The following is a 21,097-nucleotide window of genomic DNA, read 5'->3' as shown; positions in this document are numbered from 1 at the left end:
ACACTTGGGGTACAGGATAATGATACACTGACACTTGGGGTACAGGATAATGACACTGACACTTGGGGTGCAGGATAATGACACTGACACTTGGGGTACAGGATAATGATACACTGACACTTGGGGTACAGGATAATGATACACTGACACTTGGGGTACAGGATAATGATACACTGACACTTGGGGTACAGGATAATGACACTGACACTTGGGGTACAGGATAATGATACACTGACACTTGGGGTACAGGATAATGACACTGACACTTGGGGTACAGGATAATGACACTGACACTTGGGGTGCAGGATAATGATACACTGACACTTGGGGTACAGGATAATGACAATGACACTTGGGGTACAGGATAATGATACACTGACACTTGGGGTACAGGATAATGACACTGACACTTGGGGTACAGGATAATGATACACTGACACTTGGGGTACAGGATAATGACACTGACACTTGGGGTACAGGATAATGATACACTGACACTTGGGGTACAGGATAATGATACACTGACACTTGGGGTACAGGATAATGACACTGACACTTGGGGTACAGGATAATGATACACTGACACTTGGGGTACAGGATAATGACACTGACACTTGGGGTACAGGATAATGATACACTGACACTTGGGGTGCAGGATAATGATACACTGACACTTGGGGTGCAGGATACTGACACTGACACTTGGGGTGCAGGATAATGATACACTGACACTTGGGGCACAGGATAATGATACACTGACACTTGGGGTACAGGATAATGATACACTGACACTTGGGGTACAGGATAATGATACACTGACACTTGGGGTACAGGATAATGATACACTGACACTTGGGGTACAGGATAATGAGACTGACACTTGGGGTACAGGATAATGAGACTGACACTTGGGGTGCAGGATAATGACACTGACACTTGGGGTACAGGATAATGATACACTGACACTTGGGGTACAGGATAATGATACACTGACACTTGGGGTACAGGATAATGATACACTGACACTTGGGGTACAGGATAATGACACTGACACTTGGGGTACAGGATAATGATACACTGACACTTGGGGTACAGGATAATGACACTGACACTTGGGGTACAGGATAATGACACGGGTTCATGCCCTGGTAGAGGAGAGGACACTGGATGGGTTTGTTCATCGTCTCTTAGTAACTAATAAATATTGTTTTTCATAATTGCCTTCATGACCTGCAGATCCCACTGACACCATTTCCTATGCCACCCAGCTGGGCACACGTCCTCCCTATGCTGCACATTGAGCGTGCCCGTGCTGTGTTGGCAGGTAGTCAGCGCGGTGGCACACTTCTCCACAGACATAATGTCCCTGGCCGGGTGAGAGCAGTGCCGGAGGCGGGTATTGGCTTCCTAATTTTGCACATCTCTCTTCTCATTTTCCTCACATCCATTATTTCTGCGCCATCAGCCCACACCATGGCATTTCAGTCATTCGAGCACATAATACCCAGGGAGCCCTGTCAAGAAGGATTTTTCAGGAATCTGTACAAGTGCCAAGCTGCTGCAAGGGCAGGAACGCCACCGACGTGTTCTCCAGCTGCTCGTGACTCAATGATCCTTCATGAGACTTTCCAATGAGGAGACCGGCAGCCGTCTCCTTAGTTTGTGAGAAGAATCACCAGTACATTTAGGTCCTTTTAAATCGTCACCCAACTTTCTTAGACTCCGGAACGTCAGATCTTTCCCATCATGTACAGATGTAGCCAAGTTTATCTTGACTCTGATACACAACAAAAGTCATTGAAAAAGTCAAGTTAAAGTTAATTGACTCTGTATTTATTGTGTAAAAAGTCAAGATAAAGATGACTACATCTGTACTAACACAGAAGTGGCGGGTGTATTGCTACATGGCTAGGCAAATATAAGCTGAGTGACAACCAGCGTGGGAGCGTAATGACGGCCATATTGGTAGTCACCCAGCTTTCCCAGGAATGGATAGACCCACATCTTTAAGGAATGGACAGGAGATGTCTTACGTTTACGGGTAACTTCTTGATCTCAATGGAAATTGCTCGACCGTTTACCCTAAATAACTTGTGAGGGCAGATACTATGCAAAATTGCGCCTCCACCACATCTGAGGATATTTCACATCAGGGTTGGTACACAGGGTCGGTGCCCTGTTATGCGGGTGCTGGCCTGCACTATTATTTGGGCACTACAGTATGTTGGTATTATTGGGGCTTGTATGTTGGGATCGTTCAGGAATTATATGGTCGTGATATTTGAGTACTCTATATTTTTTATTATTTGAGCACTATATGGTGGTATTATATAGACCCTGGGTGGTGGCATTATAGGCACATTTTATGTTGGCGTTATTTAGCCAGTGTATGGCGGTATTGTATATGGTGGTGTTATTTGGGACTATATGGTGGTGTTATTTAGGACTATATGGTGGTATTATTTAGGACTATATGGTGGTATTATTTGGGACTATATAGTGGTGTTATTTTGGACTATATGGTGGTGTTATTTGGGACTATATAGTGGTTATTTTGGACTATATGGTGGTATTATTTGGGACTATATAGTGGTTATTTTGGACTATATGGTGGTATTTGGGACTATATGGTGGTATTTGGGACTATATGGTGGTATTTAGGACTATATGGTGGTGTTATTTAGGACTATATGGTGATATTTGGGACTATATGGTGGTGTTATTTAGGACTATACGGTGGTGTTATTTAGGACTATATGGTGGTGTTATTTAGGACTATATGGTGGTATTTGGGACTATATGGTGGTGTTATTTAGGACTATATGGTGTATTATTTAGGACTATATGGTGGTAGTACTTGAGAATTATTTGCCGTTTTATTTTGCCAAAGTGGGGTGTTATTTTAACAATATATGGTGGTATTATATAGGCCCTGTGTGGTGGTATTATATGGACTCTACATGGTGGTGATATTTAGGACTATATGGTGGTATTATTTGGGCATTATATGCAGTTTTATTTTATCCCCGTAGGGTGTTTTTATTTGAGCATTATCTACTTGTATTATTTGGGCATTGTATGGTGGTGTTATTTATGCACTATATGAGGGTATTATTAAGGCACTATATGAAGATATCATTTGGGCACTATATGAAGGTGTTATTTGGACAGTGTATGTTGGTATTTGGGCATTATGTGGCGGTATTATGTATGCACTGTATGGTGGTATTACTAAGGCACTATATGGTGGTATTACTAAGGCACTATACGGTGGCATTATTTTGGCTCTATATAAAAGTGTTATTTGGAAAGTGTATGGTGGTATTTGGGCATTATATGGTGGTATTTTTGGGCACTTCTGTTTTTTGTAAATATTATATTAGATATATTGTTGCAATGACGCTTCTTTTTGCAGTTTGTTAACTAATATACTTAGATGTAGAAATGTCAACTTTTATAAGTAACCTGGTTTTCGGAGCGATTATTCCTTTAACTACCCTCGACTATTTCATCCAGTTTCCTTCACAGACCTTGATGAAACCAGTGATAGAAACGCTCCAAAAATCAGTGTCTAATATCAACTGATCAACAGCAAAAAGATCCTCAATGGGCCTAGGTCCTAAGTAAATAATGGGACCCAGCCAAACGAGGACTGAGGTTCAGCGGCAGTCATCTCATCTGAAGCTGGACATACGGGAACGTGAGCCCCCAAATAATCAGCCTACCCCAGTCCTGCACTGAGACGCAACATGCCTTTCTCCAGGTAATACCCTGTATGTCCTGAATCATTTATCACAGGGGTATCGTTAAGTCAGGAGCGCCACAGTCCTGCAGCAGGTGATGGGTTAATGTCGATGAGCGCTCCTTCCCATGCACATCGTGGCTTCCGTCCAAGTGCACACAGCATCTCTCCGTATATCTGTAATGTGAAAAATGTCATTCCTGGGATAATCCCGTCTAGAAGTGAGAGGAACATGAACACTATGAGGATCAAGAATCCAGACGGAGGGGATTGTGTACCCCACCCCCACCATTACTGCATGTACGCTGCCGCTTTATATACATTGCTTTGTATACTGCCCTACGTTGTCCGATGGGACTGAAGCCTCGGAGGCGACTGCAGGACTGTGATCCCATACGCCTTTATGATAAATGTTATCTGATCTGCCGCCGGCTTGATCTTCTGATCCAATATTCACTGTATTAATTCACTATTAGAGACATCAGGAGGCACCGCTGAGGCACGAAGTACTTCCAAAATGGCAAATATGTCTAGTTATGTAGTTGGAAAAGTGTCGTGGAGGATCGGTTTTGTCATTCAGGAGTCTGGGTAAGTTGGGTGACCATATCGGACAGTCACTCAGCTTTCCCAGAAACACATGAAGAAGATTTTTAACAACTTGAGGTAAGGGGGCAACTTATAAAGGATTTATTTTTACTGGGATTTTGATAAGGGGGTAGTGGTCCATGAACAATCTCCACCATGGATGACCATAGAACTGATCCTGTCTATGAGCTGGGAAGGTGCAAAGGGTTAAGTAGCAGATGTTGATTTGTTACTCCCAACATCTTCACTTCAGGACAGAGTTTATTCCTTATAGAGATGAAATCTGCCTCGTGGTGTTTTATTTTCTGCCCTCGCTCTGGCCCAGAACAGAGAATCTAATAAGAGTTTACACAAAGACGTCTTAACTTAATGGAAATAAGTCATCCAGCGGATCTAAAAATAGGTTTGATGGAGCGTGGCACCAAGAAGTATTTGTGGAAATCCTCAGGAATCCAGCGAAGTTCCATGGCTACAGCGTCATCAAAAACAAACAAAGCGGTAATCTCTCATGATTAAAAATGTGAAGCTCCGAAGTCATGAGACTCAAGAGGTCGCCTGGGAAATAGTACCTAGGCCTCATACACACAAGCGCAGATGCTCTGTATTTGGAAGATTTGAAGCCGCAGCATATCTTTTAACTACTATAATACTGCCCCCTATATACAAGAAAATAACTACTATAATACTGCCTCCTATATACAAGAATATAACTACTATAATACTGCCCCCTATATACAAGAATATAACTACTATAATACTGCTCCTATATACAAGAATATAACTACTATAATACTGCCCCATATGTACAAGAATATAACTACTATAATACTGCCCCCTATATACAAGAATATAACTACTATAATACTGCCCCTATATACAAGAATATAACTACTATAATACTGCCCCTATATACAAGAATATAACTACTATAATACTGCCCCTATATACAAGAATATAACTACAATAATACTGCCCCCTATGTACAAGAATATAACTACTATAATACTGCCCCCTATATACAAGAATATAACTACTATAATACTGCCCCTATATACAAGAATATAACTACTATAATACTGCCCCCTATGTACAAGAATATAACTACTATAATACTGCCTCCTATATACAAGAATATAACTACTATAATACTGCCTCCTATATACAAGAATATAACTACTATAATACTACCTCCTATATACAAGAATATAACTACTATAATACTGCTCCTTAATACAAGAATATAACTACTATAATACTGCCCCTATATACAAGAATATAACTACTATAATACTGCCCCTATATACAAGAATATAACTACTATAATACTGCCCCCTATATACAAGAATATAACTACTATAATACTGCTCCTATATACAAGAATATAACTACTATAATACTGCTCCTATATACAAGAATATAACTACTATAATACTGCTCCCTATATACAAGAATATAACTACTATAATACTGCCCCCTATATACAAGAATATAACTACTATAATACTGCCCCTATATACAAGAATATAACTACTATAATACTGCTCCTATATACAGGAATATAATTACTATAATACTGCCCCCTATATACAAGAATATAACTAATATAATACTGCTCCTATATACAGGAATATAATTACTATAATACTGCCCCCTATATACAAGAATATAACTACTATAATACTGCTCCCTATATACAAGAATATAACTACTATAATACTGCCACTATATACAAGAATATAACTACTATAATACTGCCTGCTCTATACAAGAATATAACTACTATAATACTGCTCCTATATACAAGAATATAACTACTATAATACTGCTCCTATATACAAGAATATAACTACTATAATACTGCTCCTATATACAAGAATATAACTACTATAATACTGCCCCTATATACAATATAACTACTATAATACTGCCCCCTATGTACAAGAATATAACTACTATAATACTGCCTCCTATATACAAGAATATAACTACTATAATACTGCCCCTATATACAAGAATATAACTACTATAATACTGCCCCCTATATACAATAATATAACTACTATAATACTGCCCCTATATACAAGAATATAACTACTATAATACTGCCCCCTCTGTACAAGAATATAACTACTATAATACTGCTCCTATATACAAGAATATAACTACTATAATACTGCCACCTATATACAAGAATATAACTACTATAATACTGCTCCTATATACAAGAATATAACTACTATAATACTGCCCCCTATATACAAGAATATAACTACTATAATACTGCTCCTATATACAATAATATAACTACTATAATACTGCCACCTATATACAAGAATATAACTACTATAATACTGCTCCCTATATACAAGAATATAACTACTATAATACTGCCACCTATATACAAGAATATAAATACTATAATACTGCCCCCTATATACAAGAAAATAACTACTATAATACTGCCCCTATATACAAGAATATAACTACTATAATACTGCCACCTATATACAAGAATATAACTACTATAATACTGCCCCTATATACAAGAATATAACTACTATAATACTGCCCCTATATACAAGAATATAACTACTATAATACTGTCCCTATATACAAGAATACAACTACTATATTACTGCCCCCTATATACAAGAATATAACTACTATAATACTGCCCCCTATATACAAGAATATAACTACTATAATACTGTCACTATATACAAGAATATAACTACTATAATACTGCCCCTATATAAAAGAAAATAACTACTATAATACTGCCCCTATATACAAGAATATAACTACTATAATACTGCCCCCTATATACAAGAATATAACTACAATAATACTGCCCCTATATACAAGAATATTACTACTATAATACTGCCCCCTATATACAAGAACATAACTACTATAACACTGCCTCCTATATTCAAGAATATAACTACTATAATACTGCCCCTATATACAAGAATATAACTACTATAATACTGCTCCTATATACAAGAATATAACTACTATAATACTGCCCCCTATATACAAGAATATAACTACTATAATACTGCCCCTATATACAAGAATATAACTACTATAATACTGCTCCTATATACAAGAATATAACTACTATAATACCGCCTCCTATATACAAGAATATAACTACTATAATACCGCCTCCTATATTCAAGAATATAACTACTATAATACTGCCCCTATATACAAGAATATAACTACTATAATACTGCCCCCTATATACAAGAATATAACTACTATAATACTGCCCCCTATATATACAAGAATATAACTACTATAATACTGCCCCCTATATACAAGAATATAACTACAATAATACTGCCCCTATATACAAGAATATAACTACTATAATACTGCCCCTATATACAAGAATATACCTACTATAACACTGCCTCCTATATACAAGAATATAACTACTATAATACTGCCCCTATATACAAGAATATAACTACTATAATACTGCTCCTATATACAAGAATATAACTACTATAATACTGCCCCCTATATACAAGAATATAACTACTATAATACTGCCCCTATATACAAGAATATAACTACTATAATACTGCTCCTATATACAAGAATATAATTACTATAATACTGCCCCCTATATACAAGAATATAACTACAAAAATACTGCCCCTATATACAAGAATATAACTACTATAATAATGCCTCCTATATACAACAATATAACTACTATAATACTGCCCTTATATACAAGAATATAACTACTGTAATACTGCCCCCTATATACAAGAATATAACTACTATAATACTGCCTCCTATATACAAGAATATAACTACTATAATACCGCCTCCTATATACAAGAATATAACTACTATAATACTGCCCCTATATACAAGAATATAACTACTATAATACTGCCCCCTATATACAAGAATATAACTACTATAATACTGCCCCCTACATACAAGAATATAACTACTATAATACTGCTCCTATATACAAGAATATAACTACTATAATACTGCCCCTATATACAAGAATATAACTACTATAATAGTGCCCCTATATACAAGAATATAACTACTATAAGACTACCCCTATATACAAGAATATATCTACTATAATACTGCCCCTATATACAAGAATATAACTACTATAATACTGCCCCCTATATACAAGAATATAACTACTATAATACTGCCCCCTATATACAAGAATATAACTACTATAATACTGCCTCCTATATACAAGAATATAACTACTATAATACTGCTCCTATATACAAGAATATAACTACTATAATACTGCCCCTATATACAAGAATATAACTACTATAATAGTGCCCCTATATACAAGAATATAACTACTATAAGACTACCCCTATATACAAGAATATATCTACTATAATACTGCCCCTATATACAAGAATATAACTACTATAATACTGCCCCCTATATACAAGAATATAACTACTATAATACTGCCCCCTATATACAAGAATATAACTACTATAATACTGCCTCCTATATACAAGAATATAACTACTATAATACTGCTCCTATATACAAGAATATAACTACTATAATACTGCCCCTATATACAAGAATATAACTACTATAATACTGCTCCTATATACAAGAATATAACTACTATAATACTGCTCCTATATACAAGAATATAACTACTATAATACAACCCCCTATATACAAGAATATAACTACTATAATACTGTCCCTATATACAAGAATATAACTACTATAATACTGCCCCCTATATACAAGAATATAACTACTATAATACTGCCCCTATATACAAGAATATAACTACTATAATATTGCCCCTATATACAAGAATATAACTACTATAAGACTGCCCTCTATATACAAGAATATAACTACTATAATACTGCCCCCTATATACAAGAATATAACTACAATAATACTGCCCCTATATACAAGAATATAACTACTATAATACTGCCCCTATATACAAGAATATACCTACTATAACACTGCCTCCTATATACAAGAATATAACTACTATAATACTGCCCCTATATACAAGAATATAACTACTATAATATTGCCCCTATATACAAGAATATAACTACTATAAGACTGCCCTCTATATACAAGAATATAACTACTATAATACTGCCCCCTATATACAAGAATATAACTACTATAATACTGCCTCCTATATACAAGAATATAACTACTATAATACTGCTCCTATACACAAGAATATATCTACTATAATACTGCCCCCTATATACAAGAATATAACTACTATAATACTGCCCCTATATACAAGAATATAACTACTATAATACTGCCTGTATACACAAGAATATAACTACTATAATACTGCTCCTATATACAAGAATATAACTACTATAATACTGCTCCTATATACAAGAATATAACTACTATAATACTGCCCCTTATATACAAGAATATTACTACTATAATACTGCCCCTATATACAAGAATATAACTACTATAATACTGCCCCCTATATAAAAGAATATAACTACTATAATACTGCCCCTATATACAAGAATATAACTACTATAATACTGCCCCTATATACAAGAATATAACTACTATAATACTGCTCCCTATATACAAGAATATATCTACTATAATACTGCTCCTATATACAAGAATATAACTGCTATAATACTGCTCCTATATACAAGAATATAACTACTATAATACTGCCCCTATATACAAGAATATAACTACTATAATACTGCCCCTATATACAAGAATATAACTACTATAATACTGCCCCTATATACAAGAATATAACTACTATAATACTGCTCCTATATACAAGAATATAACTATTATAATACTGCTCCTATATACAAGAATATAACTACTATAACACTGCCTCCTATATACAAGAATATAACTACTATAATATTGCTCATATATACAAGAATATAACTACTATAATACTGCCCTCTATATACAAGAATATAACTACTATAATACTGCACCCTAATATACAAGAATATAACTACTATAATTATCTTTTTTATTTGAAAACTTGCAACAAATTATTACAATACCTTTGCAATACACTCATAACAGATAAAGAAAATAAACGTATGTCTCTTAATAACATCACAATCATTAAACAAACCATAATATATGAATATTGCTCCAGTATAGATTGTTTCAACTATTTTTCATGATATTATTCTAGACAGTATTACAGGAGAGTTCTTCTTTATTGGTGCCCGGGCAGCATCGCGCACACCACAGATGGGACACGGTCACCACATTTATGACATATAGTGAACCTCTATGTTATAAACGGAGTTCGGGGTAGAAGTCTCCATACAGCAGCTGAGAGTTTCACTGTCCCACTAGATGTGGTGACTGCAGGGACAGGGACACAGCAGGGACATTACTCTGTAGATAAGTCTTTTGTATAAAGATGATATCAGATTTGACCTCAGACAGACGCTGGAATATCGCCTGCCGCCTGCTCCTATTCTTCACACTGTTCACATTAAAAGGGGGTGATTTTCAGCCTCATCCGGGTTACATGTCTTTCCTACTTTTTTTCCTTCTTCCACTACTATGTCCTGTAACACCCCATCTTTTGGTGGACATTGGGGGGTCAGCATCTTCATCCTGAGGTTCGTTGTCTGGGTTGTGTGAGGAGACTTGCTCCATCTCTGCTTCTTCTTCCTGGTCATCTTCTCCCAGCGCACAGTAACGTCCCCCAGTTATCGCCAGCACTGGAGACTCCGGTGATTTCTTTGCAGTAGTGATTTTTTTCCTAGAAGAATTATCTGTTTTACTTCTCCTTTTAACCGTCTGAAATCCCTCCTCATCGATACTGGTCGCTGCGGCTGGATCAGCTGGTTTTTTACTGGTCGCTGCGGCTAGATCTGCTGGTTTTTTTACTGGCCGCTGCGGCCGGATCAGCTGGTTCCTTACTGGTCGCTGCGGCTGTATCAGCTGGTTCTTTACTGGTGTTGGGCAGATGTTTAGATGCTTTGGTGACAGAGTGACTGGATATTTTACTTTTAGCATGACCTCTATTTTCAGTGGCTGGTGACACTTGTGCAGCATCCACAGATGGGACATTCGTCTCTGGAGCAGGGTCTCTGGTACTTTGGCTCACATCATCGTTGGGACTTCCAGGTTCTGGGGTTGTATCTACACATATGGAGAAATCCTCCTGCTCTTCCTCCATGGCTCCTTTAAAGGTCTTCTCTTTATTATGTTCTGCATGCGGACACTCCCGGAATGTATGTCCAGGTCCTAAGCACAGGTTACAGATGACAGGCCCTGTACAATCGTCCTTCACATGCCCAAACTGACCACATAGTGAGCACTTAATACGGGAACAGTTGAATGCCAGGTGTCTGCCCCCACATCTATGGCACAGTCGCGGTTGACCAGGGTAGTAACATACGCCTCTCTCCGAGCCCAGGTAGAATGAGTGCGGCAGATGTCTGGTCACTCCATTCTCCTGAACCAGCTGGATCTTGACAGAATATCCTCCATTCCAGATCTCCTCCTCATCATAGATCTTTGTTGGCAGTCTCTTCACCTCACAATATCTGCTCAACCAGTGCTGCAAATCTGCCAGAGCCACCACCTCAGACTGGAACAGGACGGTGGCGGTGACTACCTGGGGTTTAGTCAGCTGGATGACATGTAGATGCTCCCACATCGCGTGCTCCTTTGTATCATTATAAATACTCCAGAACAAGTCTAGACTATATTGCAGCTTGAAACTGATGTCATAATTCCTGCTGGAGGGAACGTGGATCAGAGCGAACACCTCAGAAGCTTTAAACTTCATAAACTCCTTTAATAAAATTTTCCCAATGTAGAGTCTGGAGGGGATGTTTTCCTCTGGTCCTGAGTACCTGATTCTGACCGCGTTCCTCCTCTGAGGTGCGGGGTTAGGCGGTCTTGTGACGCTGGAGAACAGTCTCCTGTACTGAGGTCCGTCAGCAGGTGGGTCAGGACTGGACCTCTCCTCAGCTGATTGTACTGCAGATCCTCCTGTGTCTGCTCCTGATCGCTGTGTAACCTGCACTCCATTCACTGACACTGCGGGCGGCTGAACCTCCAGAACAGGGTCTGCAATGTCCGCCTCAGCATGTGCCGCTGGTTCATCAGATATCAGACTGTCAATCACCGCGCTGAGCGAGGTCTCACTTATAATATCAGGACATGAGGCACTTTCTTGCTCACTCCCCGGAGTGCCACTCGCATTCACTTCATCAGTACTGCACATAGAGTCTACTGCAGTTAACCCCTCGTCAGCTGGCACACATTTCTCTGCAGCTTTAGCAGCATTTGTGTTGACTGATTGCACAGACCCCACACATGATGAGAGATGTGATCCTCCAGCCACTGCACACTCATATCTTCCAGGATTTCCCTGCTCCACAATATTATACACAGTCTTATAGTCAGTGTCTTTTTTTGCAATGATATTTTTTCTCTTCACAGTTTGGGCTCTGGTCTCCCTTTTGTTCTCAATTGCCCAGTTCTTTATTTTGGGTACTGTGCATGATTCTTTCTGCAATCTCTCCTTCAATATCACCAGCTCACGTGTGCAAACATCCAGACACTCACATTTCATCAGCTTTGCCTTTGGATCAGTCTCTTGGTTAATTTCAGTTCTCAATTTGCGAACTTGCATTTCCATTTTAAAGATATTTTTCTTTGTCATTTTTGTGCACAATTCACCAACATCATGAGATTCAGTTGACTCACCAGCCACCATTTCCAGATCATCACCTCCACCATCTCCATGCTGCAGGCCAAACTCCAGACTCTGGGCTTTCCCAGGATCATCAGCCCAGGACCCCTCCCCTCCACCTGGGTCAGAAGCCATGCATAGTCCTAACAGGGAGCTCACAAGCACACGTCTATCCTCTCCTATGGACAAGAATATAACTACTATAATACTGCCCCTATATACAAGAATATAACTACTATAATACAACCCCCTATATACAAGAATATAACTACTATAAGACTACCCCTATATACAAGAATATATCTACTATAATACTGCCCCCTATATACAAGAATATAACTACTATAATACTGCCCCTATATACAAGAATATAACTACTATAATATTGCCCCTATATACAAGAATATAACTACTATAAGACTGCCCTCTATATACAAGAATATAACTACTATAATACTGCCCCCTATATACAAGAATATAACTACAATAATACTGCCCCTATATACAAGAATATAACTACTATAATACTGCCCCTATATACAAGAATATACCTACTATAACACTGCCTCCTATATACAAGAATATAACTACTATAATACTGCCCCTATATACAAGAATATAACTACTATAATATTGCCCCTATATACAAGAATATAACTACTATAAGACTGCCCTCTATATACAAGAATATAACTACTATAATACTGCCCCCTATATACAAGAATATAACTACTATAATACTGCCTCCTATATACAAGAATATAACTACTATAATACTGCTCCTATACACAAGAATATATCTACTATAATACTGCCCCCTATATACAAGAATATAACTACTATAATACTGCCCCTATATACAAGAATATAACTACTATAATACTGCCTGTATACACAAGAATATAACTACTATAATACTGCTCCTATATACAAGAATATAACTACTATAATACTGCTCCTATATACAAGAATATAACTACTATAATACTGCCCCTTATATACAAGAATATTACTACTATAATACTGCCCCTATATACAAGAATATAACTACTATAATACTGCCCCCTATATAAAAGAATATAACTACTATAATACTGCCCCTATATACAAGAATATAACTACTATAATACTGCCCCTATATACAAGAATATAACTACTATAATACTGCTCCCTATATACAAGAATATATCTACTATAATACTGCTCCTATATACAAGAATATAACTGCTATAATACTGCTCCTATATACAAGAATATAACTACTATAATACTGCCCCTATATACAAGAATATAACTACTATAATACTGCCCCTATATACAAGAATATAACTACTATAATACTGCCCCTATATACAAGAATATAACTACTATAATACTGCTCCTATATACAAGAATATAACTATTATAATACTGCTCCTATATACAAGAATATAACTACTATAACACTGCCTCCTATATACAAGAATATAACTACTATAATATTGCTCATATATACAAGAATATAACTACTATAATACTGCCCTCTATATACAAGAATATAACTACTATAATACTGCACCCTAATATACAAGAATATAACTACTATAATACTGCCCCCTATATACAAGAATATATCTACTATAATACTGCCCCCTATGTACAAGAATGTAACTACTATAATACTGCCCCTATATACAAGAATATAACTACTATAATACTGCCCCTATATACAAGAATATAACTACTATAATACTGCCCCTATATACAAGAATATAACTACTATAATACTTCCCCTATATACAAGAATATAACTACTATAATACTTCCCCTATATACAAGAATAGAACTACTATAAGGCTGGGTTCACACGTGGCGGAATTTCACTTAAATTCCGCTGCGGACACTCCGCAGCGTTAATCCGCAGCGGAGCCGTTTCTGCATTGACTTCCACTTCTATTTAGAAGTGTTCGTTTAGACGATGCGTAACATTCCGCTGCGGAGCATAGGCTGCGGAGCGGAATTTGGTGTCCGCAGCATGCTCTGTCTGTTGCGGAGCAGTGGCGGACTGGTTGCGGACTCATGGCGGAATTTCTCCATTGACTTCAATGGAGATTCTAATTTCCGCAATGAAGTCCGCAGCTGTCATGCACATGTTATGTGTGCTGCGGATGCGTCTTGCTTTTTTAACTTGACATTTCTTCATTCTGGCTGGACCTATGTATTTCTAGGTCTACAGCCAGACTGAGGAAGTCAACGGGGCTCCCGTAATGACGGGAGCGTTGCTAGGAGACGTCAGTAAATAGTCACTGTCCAGGGTGCTGAAAGAGTTAAGCGATCGGCAGTAACTGTTTCTGCACCCTGGACAGTGACTACCGATCCCAATATACAGCAACCTGTAAAAAAATATAAGTTCATACTTACCAAGAACTCCCTGCTTCTGTCTCCAGTCCGGCCTCCCAGGATGACGTTTCAGTCTAAGTGACGGCTGCAGCCAATCACAGGCCAATAACAGGCTGCAGCGGTCACATGGACTGCCGCGTCATCCAGGGAGGTCGGGCTGGATGCCGAAGGAGGGACGCGTCACCAAGACAACGACCGGTAAGTATGAATTTCTTTGACTTTCACAAGGGAAAGTGCTGTCCCTTCTCTCTATCCTGCACTGATAGGGAGAAGGGAAGTACTTTTACCGCAGTCCGCAGCAGCTAGTCCGCATCAATTTACTGCACATTTTGGGCAGATCCGCAGCAGAATCTGCAACGCAGATTCTGTGCGGCATTGATGCGGACAGTTGCGGAGGAAATCCGCCACGTGTGGCCATGCCCTAATACTGCTCCCTATATACAAGAATAGAACTACTATAATACTTCCCCTATATACAAGAATATAACTACTATAATACTGCCCCTATATACAAGAATATAACTACTATAATACTGCCCCCATATACAAGAATATAACTACTATAATACTGCTCCTATATACAAGAATATAACTACTATAATACTGCCTACTATATACAAGAATATAACTACTATAATACTGCTCCTATATACAAGAATATAACTACTATAATACTGCCCCCTATATACAAGAATATAACTACTATAATACTGCCCCCTATATACAAGAATATAACTACTATAATACTGCTCCTATATACAAGAATATAACTACTATAATACTGCCCCCTATATACAAGAATATAACTACTATAATACTACCCCCTATATACAAGAATATAACTACTATAATGCTGCCCCCTATATACAAGTATATAACTACTATAATACTGCTCATATATACAAGAATATAACTACTATAATACTGCCCCCTATATACAAGAATATAACTACTATAATACTGCTCCCTATATACAAGAATATAACTACTATAATACTGCTCCTATATACAAGAATATGACTACTATAATACTGCCCCTATATACAAGAATATAACTACTATAATACTGCCCCTATATACAAGAATGTAACTACTATTATACTGCCACCTATATAAGAATATGGAATGGAACAGAACATTTTTGGTGGAGTTACTCTCGCTGGCTTTTGGGTGCTGGAGAGTTGGTTACCTGTGGCAGCGCCTGAACAACTGTGTCCAGCAGAGCTCGCATTCCTGTTGCCATCTTTAAAAGCTTGAGCACTACAAGGAGAAGCAGAAACAAGGTTATGTGGACATGTAAAAGCCACAACGTCATCTCATCTGTATCTCTGGTCACTACAGGACGTCTAACCTCGGGCGATCCTCAGGACCCTCATGATGCGGATGATGGTGGGATTGATGGGCAGGGAGGCGTTGATTTCGATCTCCTCCAGTGTGATACCCATGATGGAGAGCAGCACTATAGCCAGGTCCAGCTGGTTCCACCTGAAAGTAATATATAGATTTAACTCACATGCACATTCAATACGGCCGCAGTTACCACAGGGGTTGTCATGTAACTTTTCTAGTGTCCTGAACGGCAAATCTGACTAACTGTGCATCAGTATTGGTGTGGAGAATGTATCGATGCAAAGCTAAGCATAATTGTTGCGTAGGAGCTGGGTGGCAACCCCTGTAGCACCTGTAATGACGGCTGGGTGGCAACCCCTGTAGGACCTGTAATGACGGCTGGGTGGCAACCCCTGTAGGACCTGTAATGACGGCTGGGTGGCAACCCCTGTAGGACCTGTAATGACGGCTGGGTGGCAACCCCTGTAGGACCTGTAATGACGGCTGGGTGGCAACCCCTGTAGGACCTGTAATGACGGCTGGTTGGCAACCCCTGTAGGACCTGTGATGACGGCTGGGTGGCAACCCCTGTAGGACCTGTAATGACAGCTGGGTGGCAACCCCTGTAATGACGGCCATATTGGTTGTCACCCAGCAATCCCAGAAGCAGAAATAAATTAAAACAATGAAATGACATTTTAACAACTTGAAATAAGACGACGTTCATGAGTTTCCGCATATATTGAATAAATCTCACTGCATTTAATGGACCAAAGTCAAGGGGAACATAAGGACATATTGCTGGAGACTGCGGAGGAGAGTCAACTACCAGACCACCAGGTATTCACCCTCTTCTCTACCCAAGACCACCAGGGAATAAAATATTAACCCATCCTTTACCAAAGACCACCAGGGAATACAATATTAACCCATCCTCTACCCAAGACCACCAGGGAATACAATATTAACCCATCCTTTACCAAAGACCACCAGGGAATACAATATTAACCCATCCTCTACCCAAGACCACCAGGGAATACAATATTAACCCATCCTCTACCCAAGACCACCAGGGAATACAATATTAACCCATCCTCCACCCAAGACCACCAGGGAATAGAATATTAACCTGTTCTCTACCCTAGACCAGCAGGGAATAACATTTTAACCCTCTCCTCTACCCTAGACCACCAGGGAATACAACATTAACCCGTTCCCTACCCTAGACAAGCAGAGAATAAAATATTAATCTGTCTACTGCCCCAGATCACCAAGGAAGGGGGCATTAGCCTGGACCACCAAGGAATAAACCTTCTCCTGCTCTAGACCACCAGGGAATAAAAAAAAATTAACCACTCACCTACCCTAGACCAGAAGAAAATTATATACTAATGTGATTTTTTTTTCTTTTCTGTTGTCTAAAAGGTGGTATGTCTTAAAAAAAATAAAAAAAAATAAAAAGATATATTATTTTATTTTGGTCTTTGTTTTGTATTACAGGGCAAAAACTTCCATAACCCAAAAACATTCATATATAAAAGCGACACGGGCCCTTTAAATGCCGCTGCCTCAGTTCATTATAAAGATAATTACTTCCAGGTGTATAGATTGCCCCAATAATTGCTGATTACTGACAGGAATCAATAGTCGCCTGGAAATAACACAAGAAAATCAACAGCTTGTCTGTTCTTATAAGAACCGAACGAGGAGCGATCGCTGCTTCCTACTAAATTTATCTTAATAAGCATCAGTTTGACAACTCGGATCCCGGGCCTGAGAAGATGAAGTATTTTAGTGTTAAAAAAAGAACATCGGCCCGATTGCGTCCTCCTGTCCGAGGCTCGCGGATTATCAGACACCCATGTAAATTAACGTTATCAACCTCTCGGCCTTCGCTGTGAAGAATTATAATTAGGACCTCAGTTGAACGCCGTCCTGACGGGAAGATGTGGCCGAGATATCACACAGTTCTGACAGCGAGTCACGCACAATGTCATTATTGGCTGGCCTGGATATGGCAGCGCGGCGGACGACGGGCGCTCTGCCAGGATCTCAGCTTTTGCTATTATATGTTATATCATGTGACAAGCTTTGATATTATCAATAGGCCAATAATAGACTATAGACTCACTTAAAGGGCCATACTACAAAATTAATGGTGATGCATAGGGTAATGAGACTATACATTACAAAAAATTCCAATAGACCGGCATCTATCTGATTTAAAGGGATCCTTATAGTAAAAAAAAAAATGAAGGTTTAATCCTAGATAAAAATCCAGAATTCTATTTACCAGACATTCAAAAAGGGCAAAAATACTTTGGGTGTGAAGACTTTAAAGGGGTTGTCCACTTTGGACAATCCCTTTGTTTGTAAATGATTTGCTGTTCACAGGGTGTCCCACTGCTAGGACCCCCACTAGTCTACTGTTATCTGTAGAATAACCTGGCAGCAAGTGTTGAATTTCCCTGCAGCGCCCCGACAGGTCAAATTTAGCATTGCACAGTTCACATTTAAATTAATGGGCTGTCTTTGTGCCAGCTCTACGTAGCCCTGATATATGATGTCCTGAGATGTTGTCCAGTCATGTAATTTAGTCCATCTGCAGGAAACTTTAGGGATCCATTAAATTAGAATTAATAGGCTGTTATACCCTGAGGGCCTGTAGGGGTGCTGTTGTGGAAAAGCAAAAACATTGAGGCTCAGAAGCTGTAATCAGTTAATCAAGGACGTTCTTAGTAGGGGGGAAACTCTTAATAGACACCAATATAATTGTAAAGCAGCAGTGCCAAACTGGACATAACTTAGACCTGATCAAAATTAGATAAAACCCTTAAAGATGTTATAATTCACCCCCAAAAAATAAAAAAAGAGCAATGGGACACTATAGAAAATATTATAAGCTAACATTATACTTGTATGGGAGTCTCCTGAAATAAGGGAGACCTCCTGGACTTCAGGGTGAGCAGGCAAATCAACTGCAGAGGTTTCTGATAGCCACCACTAGGAGGAGCTAGCTGCATTTACTCCAATGGCACCTGTAGCGATATGTGTGCATTGAGCTCCCCCTAGTGGTGACTGCAGTTAGCCAGAATTTTAGCATTTTATTTTTGGTTGTGGGAAGGTAGGCGCTATGCAGGCACTGTTTGTGAGGGAACGTTTCGATGGCAGTATTTTTTATTGAGAGCACTCTGATGGCACTGCTTATTGGGGCACTCTGCTGGTACTGTTTATGGGGGCACTGTGTTGGTGCTGTTAGTGGAAACACTTTGGCAGCCACTATTGGGCGTGGCCTATACTTATGGGTGGAGTTTACATAGAAAAAACATTCCCGAGACTCACAAAGCACGCTGGATTAAGTCTTCCTAAAATTAATTGTAGGCAAGAAGTATGGAGGACTCACAGAAATAGGGCTATAAAAGAATTGTGATGAGTGCCAGGCTGGCTTCACGTTACTGCGGCTTACATCATTAAATTTTTTCGGTTGCTGTAGGTGACGCCAGTACAGTCCTGTAGGCTTTGATAATCCGATTGTTACTCCTCTCGATTTATCGATGTTTATTCATAGCGTTTACCGTCTCAAGGTGCCTTTTCCGCACGCACTACACCCTAGCTCAGCACTGCACTGCCATCCTCTGCTCTGCTGTGTCCTCGCTCAGGGTTGATTTGGATAATAAAAGGGTTAGTGACTCATGGCATTTCCCCCGACACAGAGAACACTGATTATAAATCTCTCAGCTTCACAAAGAGCTCAGTGCCGTATGAATTGTATTTATGGGTAACAGAGGCATAAAGAAGTAACAACATGGAGAGACCCCCGCAGTACTGTGCCCGGAGAAGAGAGAGGGGACATTGCCGGACTGGTGACCATCCAAAGGGCAGAGTTCTCTGTAATAATCTCATCTTACAAAATAATAGTGTCCATTATATAATGATTTCTAGTACACAGCAGTACAGCATATGATGAAATATTAATATTAAAGAGTAATTCCAGTCAGATCTGAAAAATGTTGTCCATAGGGGGCAGTATTATAATACTTCTATTCTTGTACATAGGGGGCAGTATTATAGTAGTTATATTCTTGTATATAGGGGGCAGTATTATAGTAGTTATATTCTTGTATATAGGAGCAGTATTATAGTAGTTATATTCTTGTATAAAGGGGGCAGTATTATAGTAGTTATATTCTTGTACATAGGGGGCAGTATTATAGTAGTTATATTCTTGTATATAGGGGGCAGTATTATAGTAGTTATATTCTTGTATATAGGAGGCAGTATTATAGTAGTTATATTCTTGTACATAGGGGGCAGTA

The 21,097-nt window shown here is 38.5% G+C and overlaps 1 protein-coding gene across 4 annotated transcripts in view; it reads right to left on the bottom strand.

The window, feature by feature from the left end:
* The window catches only part of CACNA1H (calcium voltage-gated channel subunit alpha1 H), a 200,586-nt gene that overhangs the window by 17,030 nt on the left and 162,459 nt on the right, over window positions 1-21,097 (bottom strand). For all 4 annotated transcript variants that reach the window (XM_075830597.1, XM_075830600.1, XM_075830598.1 and 1 more), the window contains exons 26-27: window positions 16,804-16,937; window positions 16,642-16,712 (exon numbers count right to left, since the gene is read on the bottom strand). In XM_075830597.1, the coding sequence (XP_075686712.1) occupies window positions 16,642-16,712; window positions 16,804-16,937 (205 nt within the window). The remainder of the gene's footprint in view (window positions 1-16,641; window positions 16,713-16,803; window positions 16,938-21,097) is intronic.

This window comes from Rhinoderma darwinii, chromosome 6 (assembly GCF_050947455.1).
Source record: "Rhinoderma darwinii isolate aRhiDar2 chromosome 6, aRhiDar2.hap1, whole genome shotgun sequence".
NCBI lineage: Eukaryota > Metazoa > Chordata > Amphibia > Anura > Rhinodermatidae > Rhinoderma > Rhinoderma darwinii.
Note: the sequence above shows the minus strand (reverse complement) of the source record. Positions and strands in the feature narration are given on the sequence as shown.